This window comes from Rhinopithecus roxellana, chromosome 12 (assembly GCF_007565055.1).
Source record: "Rhinopithecus roxellana isolate Shanxi Qingling chromosome 12, ASM756505v1, whole genome shotgun sequence".
NCBI classification, from domain to species: Eukaryota; Metazoa; Chordata; class Mammalia; order Primates; family Cercopithecidae; genus Rhinopithecus; species Rhinopithecus roxellana.
In genome coordinates, this window is record NC_044560.1 from 20,196,595 (window position 1) to 20,215,891 (window position 19,297).

The 19,297-nt window shown below is 39.4% G+C and overlaps 1 protein-coding gene across 17 annotated transcripts in view; it reads right to left on the minus strand.

Moving 5' to 3' along the window:
- The window catches only part of PUM1 (pumilio RNA binding family member 1), a 142,093-nt gene that overhangs the window by 82,728 nt on the left and 40,068 nt on the right, over positions 1–19,297 (minus strand). For all 17 annotated transcript variants that reach the window (XM_030942147.1, XM_030942148.1, XM_030942146.1 and 14 more), the window contains one exon: positions 17,208–17,276. In XM_030942147.1, coding sequence (XP_030798007.1) covers positions 17,208–17,276 — 69 coding nt within the window. The remainder of the gene's footprint in view (positions 1–17,207; positions 17,277–19,297) is intronic.

Sequence of the window (19,297 nt, forward strand, 5' to 3'; positions counted from 1 at the left end):
GCTCACTGCAAGCTCCGCCTCCCGGGTTCACGCCATTCTCCTGCCTCAGCCTCCCGAGTAGCTGGGACTACAGGCGCCCACCACCTCGCCCAGCTAGTTTTTTGTATTTTTTTAGTAGAGACGGGGTTTCACCGTGTTAGCCAGGATGTCTCGATCTCCTGACCTCGTGATCCGCCTGTCTCAGCCTCCCAAAGGGCTGGGATTACAGGCTGAGCCACCGCGCCCGGCCATAACAGTCCATTTCAAGATCTACAAACTGAGAAACAAGACTTGGGGAGTCCTATCATCCCCAGCAATACAATAAATAGACCTTGTACTCTTCCTTGTAATGTCACATTAAGTGGAATTCCTAACTGCACCACCAATAGTGTCTGCTCTCAAATCACTGGGAGAAACACACACACATACACTATTTATCCCGACCTGAATCCTAAGTTTATAAAAGAAAAAACTTATGAAAATTAAAAAAAAAAATCAGTAAGCTTATTCATGAGGTTTCTGGAAAACAAAACAGAAGGCAAGCACTGGTTTACAAGCAATGTTAGCCACTTGAGACACTTTTAAATTTTGTCTGGAAACACCTTTTTACCTTTCCATCTAACAAAAAAGAACAATACGCAAAACCACACTTAACAATCAATCGGGTCATAAAATCCTACACCAAGAACCCTTAAAACACGGATTAAGACAATAAAAAGTGGAGAATATCAAGAAACTCTAGGTTTATTTTAATAACAGTGATAAAGATCCATGAATGCTCTGCAATCACTTTATTTTAAACTAGTTTTAAATCCCAGCTGTGTGAATTTTATCCTTTATCCTCTTCTGCTTTTTCTCACCTACAAAATGACCTATTGCGTACAATGAAAGAGATAACACATGTAATGACATAATACAATGCTGAAATAGTAACCAAAAAGTCAGCTACTATCCTTCTTTAAAAGAGCGAAGTAGCAGCCAATAGACAACACTAATGGTCTGTCAATGAAACGCTCCTATGTCAAACTATCAGACACAGTGATCATGGCATCACCTAGGCCATGGCAGTACAAATCTCATTACACTAACTACCCCAACAAAACAACACTACAAGAACCATGATTACGGCTTTTCAGGAACTGCAAAGAGGCAAGACAATTATTACCTAGACTTGTTTGACCATACCACCACTAATATTTGAATAGGGATTTATCAATGAGGTTTACTGATGATCTCAACAGTAAAAGGGCTCTCTAGCAACTACTCTGTTCTCAAAAGGAATAAAATATTAGGTAGCTAATTACACACTCAATACAGGCTGCACAGAGCGTCTCTCAGAGCAGAAATTGAGCATCTTAAGAAATACTACTAATATGGATGTGCCAACCTTGCAGACGTGATCAGTTTGATCATGTTATTATCTAGTATCTCCAACTTACAACACAAGCTTAGTTTCACTGGAATGTAGCCAATGCAGGAGACGAATGCTTGATATTTAACTAGCTGGTAAGACAGACCAACAACCAAAACAATTCTTAATCTCTTAGTATATATCTCACCACACTCTCAGTACCTTAAGAGAAGATGATATCAACTCAGAGAAAGGACCTTTCAGAACTAACTGAAACGAAGAAGTTTGATTGGTAACCACTGATAATCACATGTGGTAGTCTTACTTGTAAAAATTATGTATTTTTCACACAACTTAGTCTCTCCATACCACAGACTGTTGTGAAATCAAGTGAGATAGTATACGAAGTGCTTTTACAAATACTAAGAACTATACTGATATTAAGTTATACTAAAGCCTTATTAAAGTTTTAACTTATTAAAACATAATAAGTTTTTTTTTTTTTTTTTTTTAAAAAGCCAAGTTTGGCTGGGCGCGGTGGCTCACACCTGTAATCCCAGCACTTTGGGAGGCCAAGGCGGGTGGATCACGAGATCAGGAGATCAAGACCATTCTGGTGAAATCCTATCTCTACTAAAAATACAAAAAATTAGCTGGGCGTGATGGCAGGCACCTGTAGTCCCAGCTACTCGGGAGGCTGAGGCAGGAGAATGGCATGAACCCAGGAGGTGGAGCTTGCAGTGAGCCGAGATCGCACCACTGCACTCCAGCCTGGGCGACAAAGCGAGACTCCGTCTCAAAAAAAAAAAAAAAAAAAAAAAAGCCAAGTTCATCCATTCCTGGTTAGCATAATTCTTTTCGAAGGGCTTCAGAAACTACATACGTATCAAGAGTCACAGCCAAGTGTGGTGGCTGATTCCTGTAATCCCAGCACTTTTGGGAGGCTGAGGCAGAAGGATAGCTTGAGTCTAGGAGTTCAAGACCAGCCCGGGCAACACATGACACCCCATCTCTACAAAAACTTTAAAAAAAAAAAAAAAAAAAAAAAAGGCCAAGTGTGGTAGCACATGCCTGTGGTCCTAGCTATTCAGGAGGTTGACTGAGGTGGGAGGATCACCTGAGCCCGGGACGTCAAGGTTGCAGTGAGCCATGACTGCGCCACTGCACTCCAGCCTGGGCAACAGAACAAGATCCAGTCTCAAAAGAAAAAAAAAAAAAAATCTACATTCAAAGTGTTTGTAAAAATAAAAAAAAGTTGAGGCTGAGACTGAATGCAGTGGCTCATGCCTATAACCCTGGCACTTTAGGAGGCTGAGGTGGGAGGGTCACTTTAGGAGTTCGAGACCAGCCTGAATAACATGAACATGTCAAGACCCCATTTCTATTTTTAAAAATTAAAATTTAAAAAAAGAATAAGATAAGCTGAAAGCAGGACTGTAATCCCAGCACCTTGGGAGGCTGAGGCGGGTGGATTGCTTGACGTCAGGAGTTCGAGACCAGCCTGGACAACATGGTGAAACCCTGTCACTACTAAAAATACAAAAATCAGCCAGGTGTAGTGGCCAGGCGCCTGTAATCCCAGCTACTCGGGAGGCGGAGGTAGAAGAATCGCTTGAACGCAGGAAGCGGAGGTTACAGTGAGCCAAAATCGCACCACTGCTCTCCAGCCTGGGCAACAGAGCAAGACGCTGTCTCGGGGGGAAAAAAAAGTTGAAAGCAAACTGCAAACTAAGTATTCAACAATAAATTAGCTGTGGGCCTGATGCAGTGGAGCATACCTGTAATCCCAGCATATTGGTAGGCAGAAGGATCACTTGAGGCCAGGAATTCAAGACTAGCCTGTGCAACACAGTGAGACCCTGTCTCTTTAAATAAATGAATAAGCAAGCAAGTAAGTTGTAGCACAACAATGCAGGCTCACCAAAAATAGCCATAATGACTACACATAATATTTACAAAATAACATTAAATTTTAAAAGTAAAATACAAAATTGTACATGTAAAGACTGCTTCTCCTCATGCATTCTTCCCTTTTGGATCAAGACTGGAAAGAAAAATAAAAGCAGAAGGGTGTTTGCTAGTGCACTGGGATTGTGGATTACTTGTTTCAAACTATATTTTTGTTATGATTTTCAACTAATTTTCTAACATATAAAAACTGAGAGTATGGTGGTCTGAAATAAATAAGGCATATCTCTCAAGCAGACAGATTTCACTTCAACATAATTTTTCTTTTTTTTTTTTGAGACAGAGTCTCGCTCTGTTGCCCAGGCTGGAGTGCAACGGCGCAATCTCAGTTCACTGCAAGCTCCGCCCCCCAGGTTCACGCCATTCTCCTGCCTCAGCCTCCCGAGTAGCTGGGAATACCAGCACCTGCCACCATGCCCTGCTAATTTTTTGTATTTTTAGTAGAGACGGGGTTTCACCGTGTTAGTCAGGACGGTCTTGATCTCCTGACCTCGTGATCTACCCGCCTCAGCCTCCCAAAGTGCTGGGATTACAGGCGTGAGCCACTGCGCCTGGCCACTTCAATGTAATTTCAAAAGGGCAAAAGTTAATAGCAATTTTAAGAAAAGAGCTCATGTCCTAAGTTTCAAATATTTTTAAGCAAGCTGATACAGGATTAGCATCCTTAATCCAAAAAAATGCAAAATTTGAAATGCTCTAAAATCCAAAACTTTTTGAGTGTCAATGTGACAGTCAAAGGAAATGCTCACTGGAGCATTTCAGATTTCATGTTTCTGGATTAGGCTCTTCAGCTAGTAACCATAATGCAAATATTCCAAAAATCAAAAAATTCCCAAACATTTCTGGTCCCAAGTATTTTGGATAAGAGATACCCAACCTGTAATAAATTTCCAACTCATTTTGAAAATTGTTGCTTAAATAAGGAATATTAAAAATGTTCAGTGTTCCATCACAAGCCAGTTTTTTTTTTAACTAAAAATAAGTATATAAAGCAAAGAATTTTTAAGTTTTCACCTTCTCTTTCAGTGAAGGAATAAGATCTTCCAAATTCTCATTTCACATTTACATATATGTATATATTCATGGTATTAAAAATAATCCACATATAAGCAAAGTGGATTTCTTCCTGCATCCACTTTAATGCTACTCAATACTTACATGTAAAGATTATTTTTAAACGTTAAAATCTATGTTCTCATTAATTTAATTCAAATCACCAAAAAAACTGTCTAAGAATCAACATCTGCAATGATTTTCTTTGTATTTCTCTACTAAGTATCATCACAATCTGGCATATAGTAATTACTGCTTAAAATTTTTAACCTACTGTTGCAACTGGTTACTACTGAAAACAGACTTCCATAGACATGGTGGTGTTTTAACAAAATACCTCTTTTGGCTGAAATCTAATATACTGCTTTTTAAAAAAGCAAACTTTAATCTGTTGCATAATTATAATCAACAGATTTTTTTAATAATTATGCAGTATATAAATTAACAGATTTTTTAAAGGTTTTCCCAGGTTATTAAGTACCTTTTCTAAGCACTGTTAATACTTGTATCTAATGCCTTTAAATAACACTTCCACCACTAAGGATGAAATCAAGGAGCCTGCAGAGTATAGGACAAGATGAGGTAATCTGATCTTCTCTCCCATAACTGGGAACATTGCTTTTCTGACTATTGAAAAAATGAATTTCAGTATTTGAAGTACTTGCTGATGTCCAAAAGTACTACTTGCACATACCGTAAAATGCACAACCTGCATTAGACACTACTGGAAAAAAACAAAAAAAGCAGTAAAAGACATTCTTTGCCCTGAAGGAACTTAAAAGATCAAAAAGAAAAACCAGAGTCAAACGGATAAGTAATTTTAAGATAAGCACACTGCCTAATAATGTAGTATAGACTGTTAGAATTCACAGCTTACTACAGATGAAGAAAGGAAGAGCAACCAACCACCAATGAAGAAATGAGCCTGGGATAGGATGGTCAAGAACTATCTTAAAGAAGGGAACAGAATTTAGAGCAAGTCTGTCCAACTTGCAGCCCAGAACTGCTTTGAATGTGGCCCAATACAAAGTCATAAACTTGCTTAAAAGATTATGAGATTTTATTTTGCAATTTTTTTCTTTTTTTTTTTTTTTCTAGTTCAGCTATCATTAGTGATTGTGTATTTTATGTGTAGCCCAAGATCACATTCTTCCAATGTGGTCCAGGGAAGCCAAAAGACTGGACAACCCTGATTTAGAGTGAGTGAGACGGTGCAAAGGACCTTCTACAATGAACAAAGGTAGGCAGAAGTGAAAGCAAGCGGAGCAGGTGCCCACCTGGAAACTGGCCATCAACACAGGGTAACAATAAGAAGAGGGTGAAAAATCACTAATGTCAGCTGCCAGTGAGACTACAAAAAGCACCCCTAGGGCTTTAATCCAATAGGCAACAGGTAGTAACATTATAAAATTTATCTTTAAAAGATTGATCTGACAGTCCACCATAAAATGGGGTGAAAGAAAGCAAATCAATGTTGGGAGTCTAAGCAAAGAGGCCAATGTAGTAATCCAGACATGAAATGGTAAGAAAAGGAACTGTGGAAGTGGGTGCAAGGACAAAATTGCTGCTTAGATGTCTCTCAGCTTTCAAAGCAAGTTTTGTTTTGTTTTGTTTTGTTTTTTTTAAGCTATATAATTTTACCAGGCACAGTGGCTCACACCTGAATTCCCAGCACTTTGGGAGGCCGAGGCGGTGGATCACCTGAGGTCAAAAGTTCAAGACCAGCCTGGCCAACATGGTAAAATCCCACCTGTGCTAAAAATACAAAAATTAGCTGGGTGTGGTGGTGCATGCCTGTAATTCCAGCTACTTGGGAGGCTGAGGCAGGAGAATCATCTGAGCCTGGGAGGCGGAGGTTGCAGTGAGCCGAGATCTCGCCACTGCACTCAAGCCTGGATGACAGAGCAAGACTCCATCTCAAAAAAATAAAAATAAAAACAATTAAAGGCTGGTCAGGCATGGTAGCTCAAGCCTGTAATCCCAGCACTTTGGGAGGCTGAGGCAGGTGGATCACCTGAGGTCAGGAGTTCGAGACCAGCCTGACCAATGTGGTGAAACCCTGTCTCTACTAAAAATACAAAAAGTTAGCCAGGCGTCATGGCATGCACCTGTAGTCCCTCCTACTTGGGAGGCTGAGACAGGAGAATTGCTTGAACCTGGGAGGCGGAGGTTGCGGTGAGCTGAGATCATGCCACTGTAATCCAGCCTGGGCAACATAGTAAGGCTCCATCTCAAAAAATTTTAAATAAAACAAAAGCTATATAATTTCAAAAGAGTCACTGCCCATTATGACGATCGAGAATGAATTCACTAAGTATACATAAGCCAGTCTATCACTGGAGTTCTTTTAATTAGGAATCTATTCTGCAGAGAGAGTTGAGTGCAAAAGCTAAATGAAAACAGAATTCATTAAGTCTCCTGTGTGGTACATGAAGAAAAAGAAAATTTAAAAATTAAAATTAAAAACACAAACAGATCCAAATCTGTACATATAGTATCAAAAGTTTAAGTTTTATGTATCCAAAGGGTATTGAGGCTGCCCTGAAGATCCACTGTAGGCTGCTGGGGGACAGTAAGAGCAAAAAGAGTAATCAAGTCAAGATAAGAAGAATTTGGTAGCTTTTAAATTTTTGGACAACCAGGCCGGGTGCGGTGGCTCATGCCTGTAATCCTAGCTCTTTGGGAGGCTGAAGTGGGCGAATCACTTGAGCCCAGATTTTTGAGACCAACCTGGCCAATATGGTGAAACCCTGCCTCTATTAGGTACAAAATTAGCCAGGTGGGGTGGCAGGCGCCTATAATCCCAGTCACTTGGGAGGCTGAGGCATGAGAATTTTCGCTTAAACCCAGGAGGTGGAAGTTGCAGTGAGCCAAGATAGTGCCACTGCGCTCCAGCCTGGGCAACAGAGCAAGCCTCTGTCTCAAAAACATAAATAAATAAACAAATTTTAGGACAACCACAAATTAGATATTAGACAGAATTGCTAACTTGATGACTACCATTAAACTTCAAAACGCACAGGGGTTTCCTGTTTTCTGCACACACCAAAGAACACAACCCTGTCTGGCTACGACTTCATCCTAGAAACCAAGCACTTCAAAAGATATCATTCATACTTTCATAAAGCAAGTCCATTAAAGAACATTCAGAAATACTGTTAACACCTTACACTCCATGTTATTTTGTCATGAATTAACCTGAACAAGCTCCCATACACATGCCCTTCTGAATCTGAAAGTAAAGCTTTCTTTATACCTTCCCATTTCGTTAATGGAAGAGAGCCAAGAAATTTCTCTTCTCTACTATCTTCATAAAACCTGACAGATTGACAGTAAAGTATGTTGACAAAATGATGAAATTCCCAGAGTGAATCAGGCTTTTCTGCATGATACAGGAACAGCATATAAGGGGTGTTATATTATCTATAGGTTACCTATAAATAAGGTCATATGTTTTTATATATGAATAAACTACACCGGTTTTTTTTTTTTTTAGATTCAGAGAGCAAATGTGCAGGTTTGTTACATGGCTATAATATATTGTGTGATGCTGAGGTTTGGACTTCAACTGAACCTGTCACCCAAATAGTGAACATAGTTACCCAATAAGTAAGTTTTTCAACCCTTGCCTCCCTTCTTCCCTTCCCCCTTTTGGAGTCCTCAGTGTCTACTGTTCCCTTCTTTATGTCTATGTGTACTCAATGTTTAGTTCCCACTTATAAGTGAGAACATGTGGTATCTGGATTTCTATTCCAGTGATAACTCACTTAGGATAATGGACTCCAGCTGCAACCATGTTGCTGCAAAGGACATAATTTCATTCTTTTTTTATGGGTGTAGGTGTACCACATGTTCCTTATCCAATTCACTGTTGCTGGGCACCAAAGCTGATTCCATGTTTGTGCTATTGTGAACAATGTTGCAATAAACATGCAAGTGCAAGTATCTTTTTGGTATAACAATTTGTTTTGACTATATGGTTTGATCTATAGCATAACCATATTCATTTTATAATAGGTCTTCACTTTAATAATTACATATTACAGTACTTGCGAGCCCAGTATACAGATAAGCTCCAGACCCCTCAGGATACTGTAAAGTTCACAAATACAATGATGAAAACATCTAGATTGCTTCATGACCCCCTCACATGCCCAAAGCAGGAAGCAAACAGCCCGAATGAGATAACAAAGAATAATCTGCATCAAGATGGGACCAAATACTCTAATGAACCCACAACCAGTCAGCCTCAGGGTATTTTAAAATTTTTGATCTGACAAGACAAGGATCTCAGTATGGACAAGTTCCCCTTTTCCTTCATTATAGGAAATAAATATTTCATAAATATGCCTGCTATGTATATAGGGACTACAATACAAAAAATAAATGTTTGCTACATGCTTCACTACAATGAGAACCACATCATATACTAATTAATCAAAATACAATGTATTTGCTTTGATGTTCTGGTTCTTTATTAGCAAGGTTACAGTAACCAAGGAATTACACACAACATAGTTTAACACCAGCTTGAGAAAGCAATGTAACAAAAGTAATTCTATTTTTCTAAACATCATTATGTCTGGTTACTGTACATATAATGAGGATATGTTTCTGTGCTCCAACAGATGGCCCAGAGCAAGTACTATCGATCTGTAACAACTATATTAAACAAAAGATCCTTTATTTAAAAATGCCTTTATATATCGGATTCAACTTGGATAACAGCACTGCTGATTTATTGTTTGTATTCTCTACTTTATTTTTGCAAAAGTAGCTAATGAATAGCTTTTAAATGTATATATTTGCAGACAGCCTGAATATATGCTTTCAGTTTTGTCTGTTCCTTATTCTCTCCCTCTACACCCCAACATCCCTGAGGATAAAAAAGTCATGTGAACAGAAAATACAACCAATATTTACTAAATTGAACTGAGCTCCCTTGGGGAATAGATAGGGATACCAATTTCTGATGGAAAAGGAAAAGTAAAAAGGAACCCATGCTTAGGAAAAAATATTTACTGATATATGATTCTTTCAACACAATATATTTAGCAGCTACTGTTTACAAAGCACATTATTAGCTGAAGCCCCACCCTCAACAAACTTTTGTATGAGAAAAAAGAAAACATCACTGTATATACACGAATCATTATGTATAAAACAAACTGGGCTATGACTGTTGAAACAGCACTTGAAGTCCAGTATGCAGAAGATAAAGCCCAGATCATCATTTGTATCATCTCTGTAAGAATACTACAGATCACTTGCTACTTGAATTCCCTTCACAGCTTCTAATGGGAGGGAACAAAAAAGCTTTACTAGGGGAGCTGATATCTGAAGCTAAATTTTGAATAAGTAGACTCTGAATATGCAGAAACCAACCAGAAAAATTCAGGATTTTAGTAGTAAGAGATCTGGGTTCAAACATAGTCTTAATGATTACATTAACCTCTCTAATCCTTGTTCACCTCATCTTAAAAAAAGGGCATCATAATATTGCAGGACCACTGTAAAAACTGTAACATACATGAGGTGATTAGCAAAGTTCTGCGAAAATTGTATACACTCAATATTTTGTAGCTATTATTACTTCCGAGCCTAGAAAAAAAAAAGAATTTGAAGATAATCCCCATCTTGACACTTAAGAACTTAGCTGGAGTCATTTAACCTTAGGGCTCATTCTGCTCATCTAAAAAAAATGAGAATAATACCTCTCAAAAACCTATTGGGAGAATCATATGGATAATGATATCATATAGATCATTATATTGAAAAGTGTTACTGTTTATTATAGTCTCCCCTCCAATAAAGCATGTTAATATGGATAAAAGAGTCAAAGGAGGTTGATGAAAGGGAAGAAATTTAATGAAGACAAAGTAACAGCATGTGGATCTTCTGCTGCAAACATATGATATGCTGCATTCAAACATTCCAAGACAGCTTAACATCTACACACAGTAGTAGGTTCCTGGTCTTTCCAGTGCAGGTCATAAGACAGATAGAAGAATGGGTGGGGTTTGTACTTTGGTCTCAAAGTCAGGACTGACCTGGGAACCACGTTCAAAATGTCAGATATGACATTTCCAGGGTTAGAAAACACCTTCTCCTATCTCGTTCCTCAAAGTGCCCGCTCCCAATCCAAAAATTATTATTTTGGGTCCCAGGAGCTTCCTCAAACAATACTGATAAAAAGGTCACTTTACCTCTAGCAGCCATTAACCTAATATAAGCCATTTACCAAGATCTTCTTCCTCCAGGCCACTTGGCGTGGCTAGCTGTTTCTTCTAAAATAAACATTTCCTTTTAAGAGCAAGATGTCCAAAAAAAAAATTGCCCAAAAAGTTAAGGGAACTAGGGTGTTGTTACTATTATTATTGTACTTGAAAGTTACATTTTGGCCAGACGCAGTGGCTCACGCCTGTAATCCCAGTCCTTTGGGACGCCAAGGCAGGTGGATCACTGGAAGTCAGGAGTTCAAAACCAGCCTGGCCAACATAGTGAAACCCTGTCTCTACTAAAAAAAAAAAAACACAAAAATTAGCTGGGCATGGTGGCACACTCCTACAGTTCCAGCTACTTGGGAGGCTGAGGCAGGAGAACTGCTTGAACCCAGGAGATCGAGGTTGCAGTGAGCTGAGATCGCACCACTACACTCCAGCGTGGGCGACAGAGTGAGACTCCATCTCAAAAAAAAAAAAAGCTACATTTTGAGGAAAAAGGGGAATTAATTACACTGCTTGGTCAGATATTTTTATATTAATATACCTCAAGGCATTATTAATTTTTCATCCCTTCAGCAAGAAAGTCTATATGATTTTGCTGACAGACGTCTTCCCAAAATTCAATTCATTTTGGAGTCAACTACGCTGCTTTTATGGCATTCTAATTGCAAGGAACAGCCAGTGTCAAGGTAGCCCTCCCAAAGCTGTGGATTCTAGAATTACTTTTAGGTATTCAAAAGCCTCCAATTCTATTGAGACACTGTTTGCCATAATGGAAAGATGTGGAAAACAATTGAACAGATTTAGTCTCCATACTAGAGTCAGGCTAATACTTGCCCTGACTCCAGCATTACCATCCCACAAACTCTTATGGACACTTAAATGTCCTGGGCAGCTGCAGACAGTGAATAAGTCACTTTAAATAACGCAATGAGGCCAGGCACGGTGGCTCACACCTGTAATCATAGCACTCTGGGAGGCCGAGGCAGACAGATCACAAGGTCAAGAGATAGAGACCATCCTGGCCAACGTGGTGAACCCGTGTACTGAAAATACAAAAATTGGCTGGGCGTGTGGTGGCATGCACCAGCCACTCAGGAGGCTGAGGCAGGAGAATCGCTTGAACCCAGGAGGCGGAATTTGCAGTGAGCCAAGATTGCGCCACTGCGCTCCAACCTGGTGACAGAGCCAGACTCCGTCTCCCCAAAAAAAAAAAAAAAAAAACCCAATGAAAAGTTACAAAATCTCTAAATCACAGGGGGAAAGTCAATCTAAAAGGGTATCATTTAGACGCTCTCTAGTATATCCTTAAAAAGCCAGAACAATTCCTCTTTTCTATCTTCCTAAAGAGAGAAACAAGGGCAAGCTCTCAGAATCTTAGACCTGAAAAGGTCCTGGGAAATTATCTAGTTCAACATCTTTATCTTACAGGTAGAAAAAAGTAATTCCAAAGAAGATAAATGTTTGAATCTCAGCTCTAAGAAGTTGTGGCATCAGAGTTCTGGCCCAATCCAATGCTACTTCGCCCACCAAATTTTGCCTTTCTTTGGATTAAAGCTCACCCAAATCACTATCAAATTCCTCCCTCTGCCATTCTGCTATCCCACACCTATGGATCAAGTACTATATAATGTCTAATGAGAATATAAAGCTACAATTTAAATACATCTCAAGTTATCCTAATTCCTGTCAAGAAGGTAGGATTCGTTATCACTCTATATACAGAAGCACTTTCTAGATTTCCTTTGTCAGGTTTACAAACTTGTTATAATCAAGGGTATGTTTTTCTATGCTTCAGTTTTCTAAGACAAAGATGAAGAGTCACATATCTAAATACAATTCATTTGTTGTAGAAATAAGCTAGTATTCACTACTATTTTAACTTCCCTGGAAGCTGTCAAGTTTACTACACATAAAACATTAAAGAATCTTAAGGGAGGCCAGGCGCGGTGGCTCAAGCCTGTAATCCCAGCACTTTGGGAGGCTGAGACGGGCGGATCACGAGGTCAGGAGACCGAGACCATTCTGGCTAACACGGTGAAACCCCGTCTCTACTAAAAATACAAAAAACTAGCCGGGCAAGGTGGCGGCCGTCTGTAGTCCCAGCTACTTGGGAGGCTGAGGCAGGAGAATGGCATGAACCCGGGAGGCGGAGCTTGCAGTGAGCTGAGATCCGGCCACTGCACTCCAGCCTGGGCGAAAGAGCAAGACTTTGTCTCAAAAAAAAGGAATCTTAAGTGAAAAAAGGTCCTTGATTTTTAAAAGTTAAAAAACCAATTGTGTGAACAAAGTACCTTTCTGTCAAACTCTCAAAGTACTTTCCAACTACAACTTCTCTTTTTTAAAAATCCATCCTTTTCTAGGTCATGAACAGTAACAAAGCTGCCAACCTACAGGTGGAGCAAACAGGTTATGCAAGATCATAAATCAAACCAATTTAGAAATAGAGCCCAGAAGCCCAAGGTCAGTGAGCCTTCCTCTGTACTACAAACATCCTTTTCTAGAATCCTTGATTAACGGACTGATCTCTTGATATGTAAATAAAATCTGCTAAAGCATGTGCCTTTAAACTTTTCAGGGCTTTAAGCCAAATGAAAGGGGCTAACAAGGAAAGCAGACAAAACATTTTTAAATAATTTGTGGCCCTGATCCTAACATATTTTCCTATCTTCTTTTTTATATTAGCTTTGTAGAACAGGAGGCACATAAAGCACTTGTACTATGAGTCTTTCAGCTAAGAACAGCTTGGAGAGTGATATTTTAAGTAGTCACTTCTTAGCAAGATTTCTTCTAAGAAATACTCTAAACCTTTCAAAGTGACACCAAGAGGCCAACAGTGGCTTTGAAGAAAAAAAAGTAACAAGAGCCAACCAGCACTAACTTTAACTACTAGAAATTAATTACTTTGAAGGGAACCAATTCTATTTGAATTCTAAAGACTCCATACACTCTTTACATAACTAGCGTTTACCCTAGACTCACACAGATGCACACGCGCATAGGTGCCCACACAGCCACAAAAAAAAAAAAACCAAGTAACTGAAACGAAGATACTGTGCCTGGCTTAAAAGTCATGCAATTTACGTCTAGTGTTTATATGGGTAAATACTGGTTTATTTTTTGTCTTTTTTTTTTTTTCTTTGAGACAGAGTCTCACTCACTCTGTCGTCCAGGCTGGAGTACAGTGGCACTATCTGGGCTCAGTGCAACCTCCACCTTCTGGGTTCAAGTGATTCTCCTGCCTCAGTCTCCCAAGCAGCTGGGACTACAGGCACACACCATCACACTCAGCTTATTTTTGTATTTTTAGTACAGATAGGGTTTCACTATGTTGGCCAGGCTGGTCTCGAACTCCTGACCTCAGGTGATCTGCCCATCTCGGCCTCCCAAAGTGCTGGCATTCCAGATGTGAGCCACCGCTCCTGGCCCGCAAATACTGTATTTATACACACTCCCTCTCAGAGATATTTTATTGCTAAAAAGGAAGAAAATTTAATGAAGTTAATTAGAAGCTGTTCTTTTTTATTATAAAAGCTTATTTTCTGCCAGGCACGGTGACTCATGCCTGTAATCCTAGCACTTTGGGAGGCCGAGGCGGGCGGACTGCCTGAGCTCAAGAGTTCAAGACCAGCCTGGGCAACACAATGAAACCCTGCTCCTACTAAAATACAAAAAAAAAAAATTAGCCGGGCATGGTAGCATGCGCCTGTAGTCCCAAGCTACTCAGGAGGCTGAGGCAGGAGAACTGCTTCAACCTGGGAGGCAGAGGTTACAGTGAGCCGACATTGTGCCACTGCACTCTAGCCTAGGCAACAAAGTAAGACTCTGTCTCTTTAAAAAAAAAAAAAGAAAAGAAAAGAAAAAGTTGGCCGGGCGCGGTGGCTCAAGCCTGTAATCCCAGCACTTTGGGAGGCCGAGACGGGCGGATCACGAGGTCAGGAGATCGAGACCATCCTGGCTAACACAGTGAAACCCCGTCTCTACTAAAAAATACAAAAAACTAGCCGGGCGAGGTGGCGGGCGCCTGTAGTCCCAGCTACTCGGGAGGCTGAGGCAGGAGAATGGCGTAAACCCGGGAGGCGGAGCTTGCAGTGAGCTGAGATCAGGCCACTGCACTCCAGCCTGGGCGACAGAGCGAGACTCCGTCTCAAAAAAAAAAAAAAGAAAGAAAGAAAAAGTTTATTTTCATTTTTTCTTTTGTGCTGTTCTCACGTTGCTGCAAAAAAATTCTCTTAATCTGTACCTATCCAAAGCCTAAACTAGAAGATGCTTTTTAAGGAATATGTCTCCTCCTCCATTAAAGTCTAAATAGTCCTGTCAATAATGATCCGTCCTTCTCTGAACGCCAACCATACACAGAAAAAAATTTGCTCTTTCTGTTTATATGTATATTCATTGTTTCCTCAACTAGCTAAAAAAAGAATTCCTTGAATAAAGAAACCTCACTCCACACTTAGGAAATGTTTAATCTCTCAATTATTTTACAGATATTAACTTCATTTACCCTAATTAAGGGCACATGCTTTGCGGCGGAAGGAAGCCAGGGAAGAATCCTATCACTTACTAGATGTGCTACCCTGGGCAAATTATTTCGTCTCTCTTGGCCTTTTTCCTTATCCAGATAATAGAACTTTCCTCATAGAGTTATTAATCAGATAATGCATAAGAACCCCTTAGCATCTACCTATGGTTGATAAATGGTAGTTGTTACTATTACTTGTGCATAGTGGAGAAAGGAAGAATGACACAGCATTACTGATGGAATATACTGTTTTGTTATTAACATATGCCTATATCTATGCCCGAGGAATTATACACATATATCAGAAAAAAAAAAGGCGTTTCTGGAAGAAGAAAAAAAATGATAAAAAAAGAATTTAACACTGTCAACTTGTCATTTAAATAAACTTTACCCTCTAAGCATTCAGTGATTATAAACTGTCGCTCACAAAACAATAACAGGGCATTATTCTTATTTTGTATCATTAATTTTTTAAAAAGAAAAACAGGCTGGACACAGTGGCTCATGCCTGTAATCTCAACACTTTGGGAGGCCAAGGCAGAAGGATCACTTGAGCCCAAGACCAGTCTGGACAACATAGTGAGACTCTGCTTCCATTTTTATAAAAAATTCAAAAAAGAAAGAAAAACAACCTGGAACTGGATTTTTGGTGGAATACACTGGGTTAGAATTATAGGAGTAAGAAAGACAATAAACATAGTTTCCCCTTCTATGCTTAATATCCAACAAATACGTTAACTTTCTGTTCAAATCTGCTCCAAAAACTTAGTGACAAAGTATTTTAGACTTTCTAAACCATACAGGGTTTATTGATTTGCATTGTGTGACAGGCACAGGAAATACAAGGACATCTCCCAATCATCTCCTAAAGTTCTAGGAGGAAAACAGACCAAAAATGTATGAACTCAAGATGATAGGACACTGGACTCTGTGGCCACAAGATGATTCAGAAAGTTAGAAACAAAATCTTATAACAAAGAAAGCAAGAATCTCAGTTTAGACATCAACAATTTTTAACTATTCACTGCCTAACCACAAAGGCAATCAAGGAATATTTGCTTCAAACTCAGAAGTGTAATTATCCTAATTTTGACCTCAGAACCTAGCACAGTGCCTAGGGATCAAATATTTGCTAAATCAAAGAATAAATGTATCTAATAAATGGTATAAATGACGACCGTAGAATAAAGTAATTCTCCCTCTTGTGAAACATTAAAATCAACGTAGGAGCTATCAAATGTTAGATACACAAAAAATGAAATGGAAGAGAAAACCTAACGTTACTTTCCAGAACAAGAAAGCCACAACAAATACCACTTGTGAGCCTGTGGTATTTTAAGTAGTTAATTCAAACTGTATATTCTATCTTTGTCATCAATACATGCTTACTGTCACAGCTAGAATAGCCAGTAGTTGGCTACATGTTAATATCTATACTCCCCTTCCTTTTTAAGACTTATGGCAACCTTCTCTATTGATGTAATGGATAAAAGTAAATTTTGTTTCTGCAAATTTTAAACATTACAATCAAAGCAAAATTCTTATTTGTGAATTTCCTGTAAGGTATGAGTAGCTTAGGTGTCTACCTAGCGTAATTCCTCCACCAGAAACTTAACAACTTCCCTTTCACAATGGAGCTCTAAACAACTTCCTCAAAAAAGGCACTACTCTAAAAATAGGTTACTGACATTTTCTGATTAGTAAGCCAACCTAAGACTCCCTTTGCCATTGACGGGGGGGAGGGGGGTGGGGGGGGAACCTAGCCACTGGAAAATCAGGCAAAAGTTGGCCTTTAATTTAACGCATATAAAATTAAAATACTTCTTAAGCTTTTAATGACTCAATTTATAGCTGACATTAATATTCAATAATTTGTGCTCACATTTTGGCTACTTTGTTTTGCTTTTAAGACATCAGGTTATGGTTAACATTCTTCTTTTAACGACATAGCTTTGGCAAAATTCTCCAGCATCCTGTCCCTATCATGAGAATGGCAACAAGGAAAAGCAAGCACATATTTCTGGAGACTAGATTTGGACACATTTGATCAAAGACAACTCCAACCTTCCCTTAAAAACAACCCACTTTTCTGACACACGAGTTCACTTACCTCTCCCATCGCTCTTCCCTCAAGAGCAAGTGCTTGAAAATCATGATTCAGTTCATCCATGGAACGCACCTATTGTTTAGAATAGAGAAGGAAAAATCTTCAAGTCAGCATCTTGAATTTTACATACACATTACACACAACTGAAAATTTATTCTATGCTTACTTTCAGACATTGGCAAAGACAATAGCAATGATCAAGTGATGGAGATTAAACATTCACCTACCTTTAAGCATCAAGGTTCAGCAATGACTCCTACTTTCTCCCCTCCCATTCCCTTTCATTTTCAAAACACGAAAAGCACAAAATCCAAATAAATGAAAAAGCAAATTCCATCACAAGAATTATGTTAGCTATTTTTCATACTTTTTAATTTAATAAGTAAAGACCAACATGCTGAAGAGCAACGATGTCTTCAAGATGACTATGTGACCTAATGAGTCAAAAGATCATGGCTCCTCCCCAGTTGTGAGTAGTTAAGTTAAATTAGGGAGTGCATTTGATCCAATCCACTATTTCTCTTTGGTAAACCTCAGGAAAGGGGGGGATGCAAACCCTATAATGAAGTATCCCAATATTTCTCCATATTGGGAGATCCCTGGGGTTCCCCAAACCTCATATCCAGGGGGAGAAAATAACGTGTCACAAGAATCCCTCCAAACCTTACTCATTGTTAAATGTAATCCTACCTACAGCATAACAATCTCTTTAGGCTTCCATTTACCTATCTATCTCCAAAGTCATTCCTACAAGGTAATAACATCAAGGATGATGTATGAAATAGATTATTCAAAACAGTTATAATTCAACTAGTTTATTGGTTTTCTCTGTTATAAGCAGCAAGTTGTCTCTGCTGCCTGAGGCTAGAGTCACTACCCATCCCTGGGCAAGGGATTCAAGAGTACATTCCTTTATTTATTAAAGACGTAGGCTCCCAGCCTGGGGAACATGGCAAAATTGCCCTCTCTACAAAAAATACAAAAATTAGTTGGGCTCTGGTGGCACACACCCAGATACTCAGGAGGCTGAGGTGGGAGGATCACATAAGCCCAGGAGCTCTTAGAGGCTGCAGTGAGCCGTGATCGCACCACTGCACTCTAGGTAACAGAACGAGATCCTTTTTCCAAAAAAGGCTGGACGCGGTGGCTCAAGTCTATAATCCCAGCATTTTGGGAGGCCGAGGCTGGAGGATCACTTGAGGTCAGGAGTTCGAGATCAACCTGGCCAACATGGAGATATCTACAAAAAAATACAAAAATTAGCCGGGCATGGTGGCAGACACCTGTAATCCCAGGAGGCGGAGGTGGGAGAATCACTTGAAGGCGGGAGGCGGAGGTTGCAGTGAGCCAACATCACGCCACTTGCACTCCAGCCTGGGTGACAGAGCAAGATTCTGTCTCCAAAAAACAACAACAACAACAACAACAATGTTGACTACCTGAAGCAGGAGTTTCTCTCAAACTCTGATCTCCACTACCTTCCAATGTCAGTTTACAATTTCTACCACTGGATATACGTAAAGAGGGTCAAGTTAGGGCCAAGCAATGAGAGAAGAGTATGGAGAATATGAGCCAGAATACAGTTAAGAGAATCAGTTTAAGAATTTTATTTGAGGCAAGATCACTAAAGCTCAGGAGTTCAAGACCAGTCTGGGTAATCAAGTACTCCGTCTCTACAAATAAAACTTTTAAAAATAAAAATAAAAATAAAATAGCCGGGCATAGTGATGCACGCCTATGGTCCCAGCTACCCCAGAGGCTGAGGCTGAGATGGGAAGATAGCCTGCACCCGGGCAGTCGAGCCTCCAGTGAGCAGAAATCAAGCCACTACACTCCAGCCTGGGTGAGACAGGCTCCGGAAAAGAAAAAAAAGAATTTAATTAACATGCTGCCTATACATTACATCACCTAAGAATCTTAACTGTCAGAACTAACACTGCATAAAGATACAGTTGCATTATTGTTTTCAATCACATATTTTTAAAACCCACAGCCAATACTATGCTACAAATGAGATACACTGTGTATCACTAAGGTACAAAAGATTGAGAATGCTCACTAAACATTGAAATTTATAAAACTCAGAGTAAAAT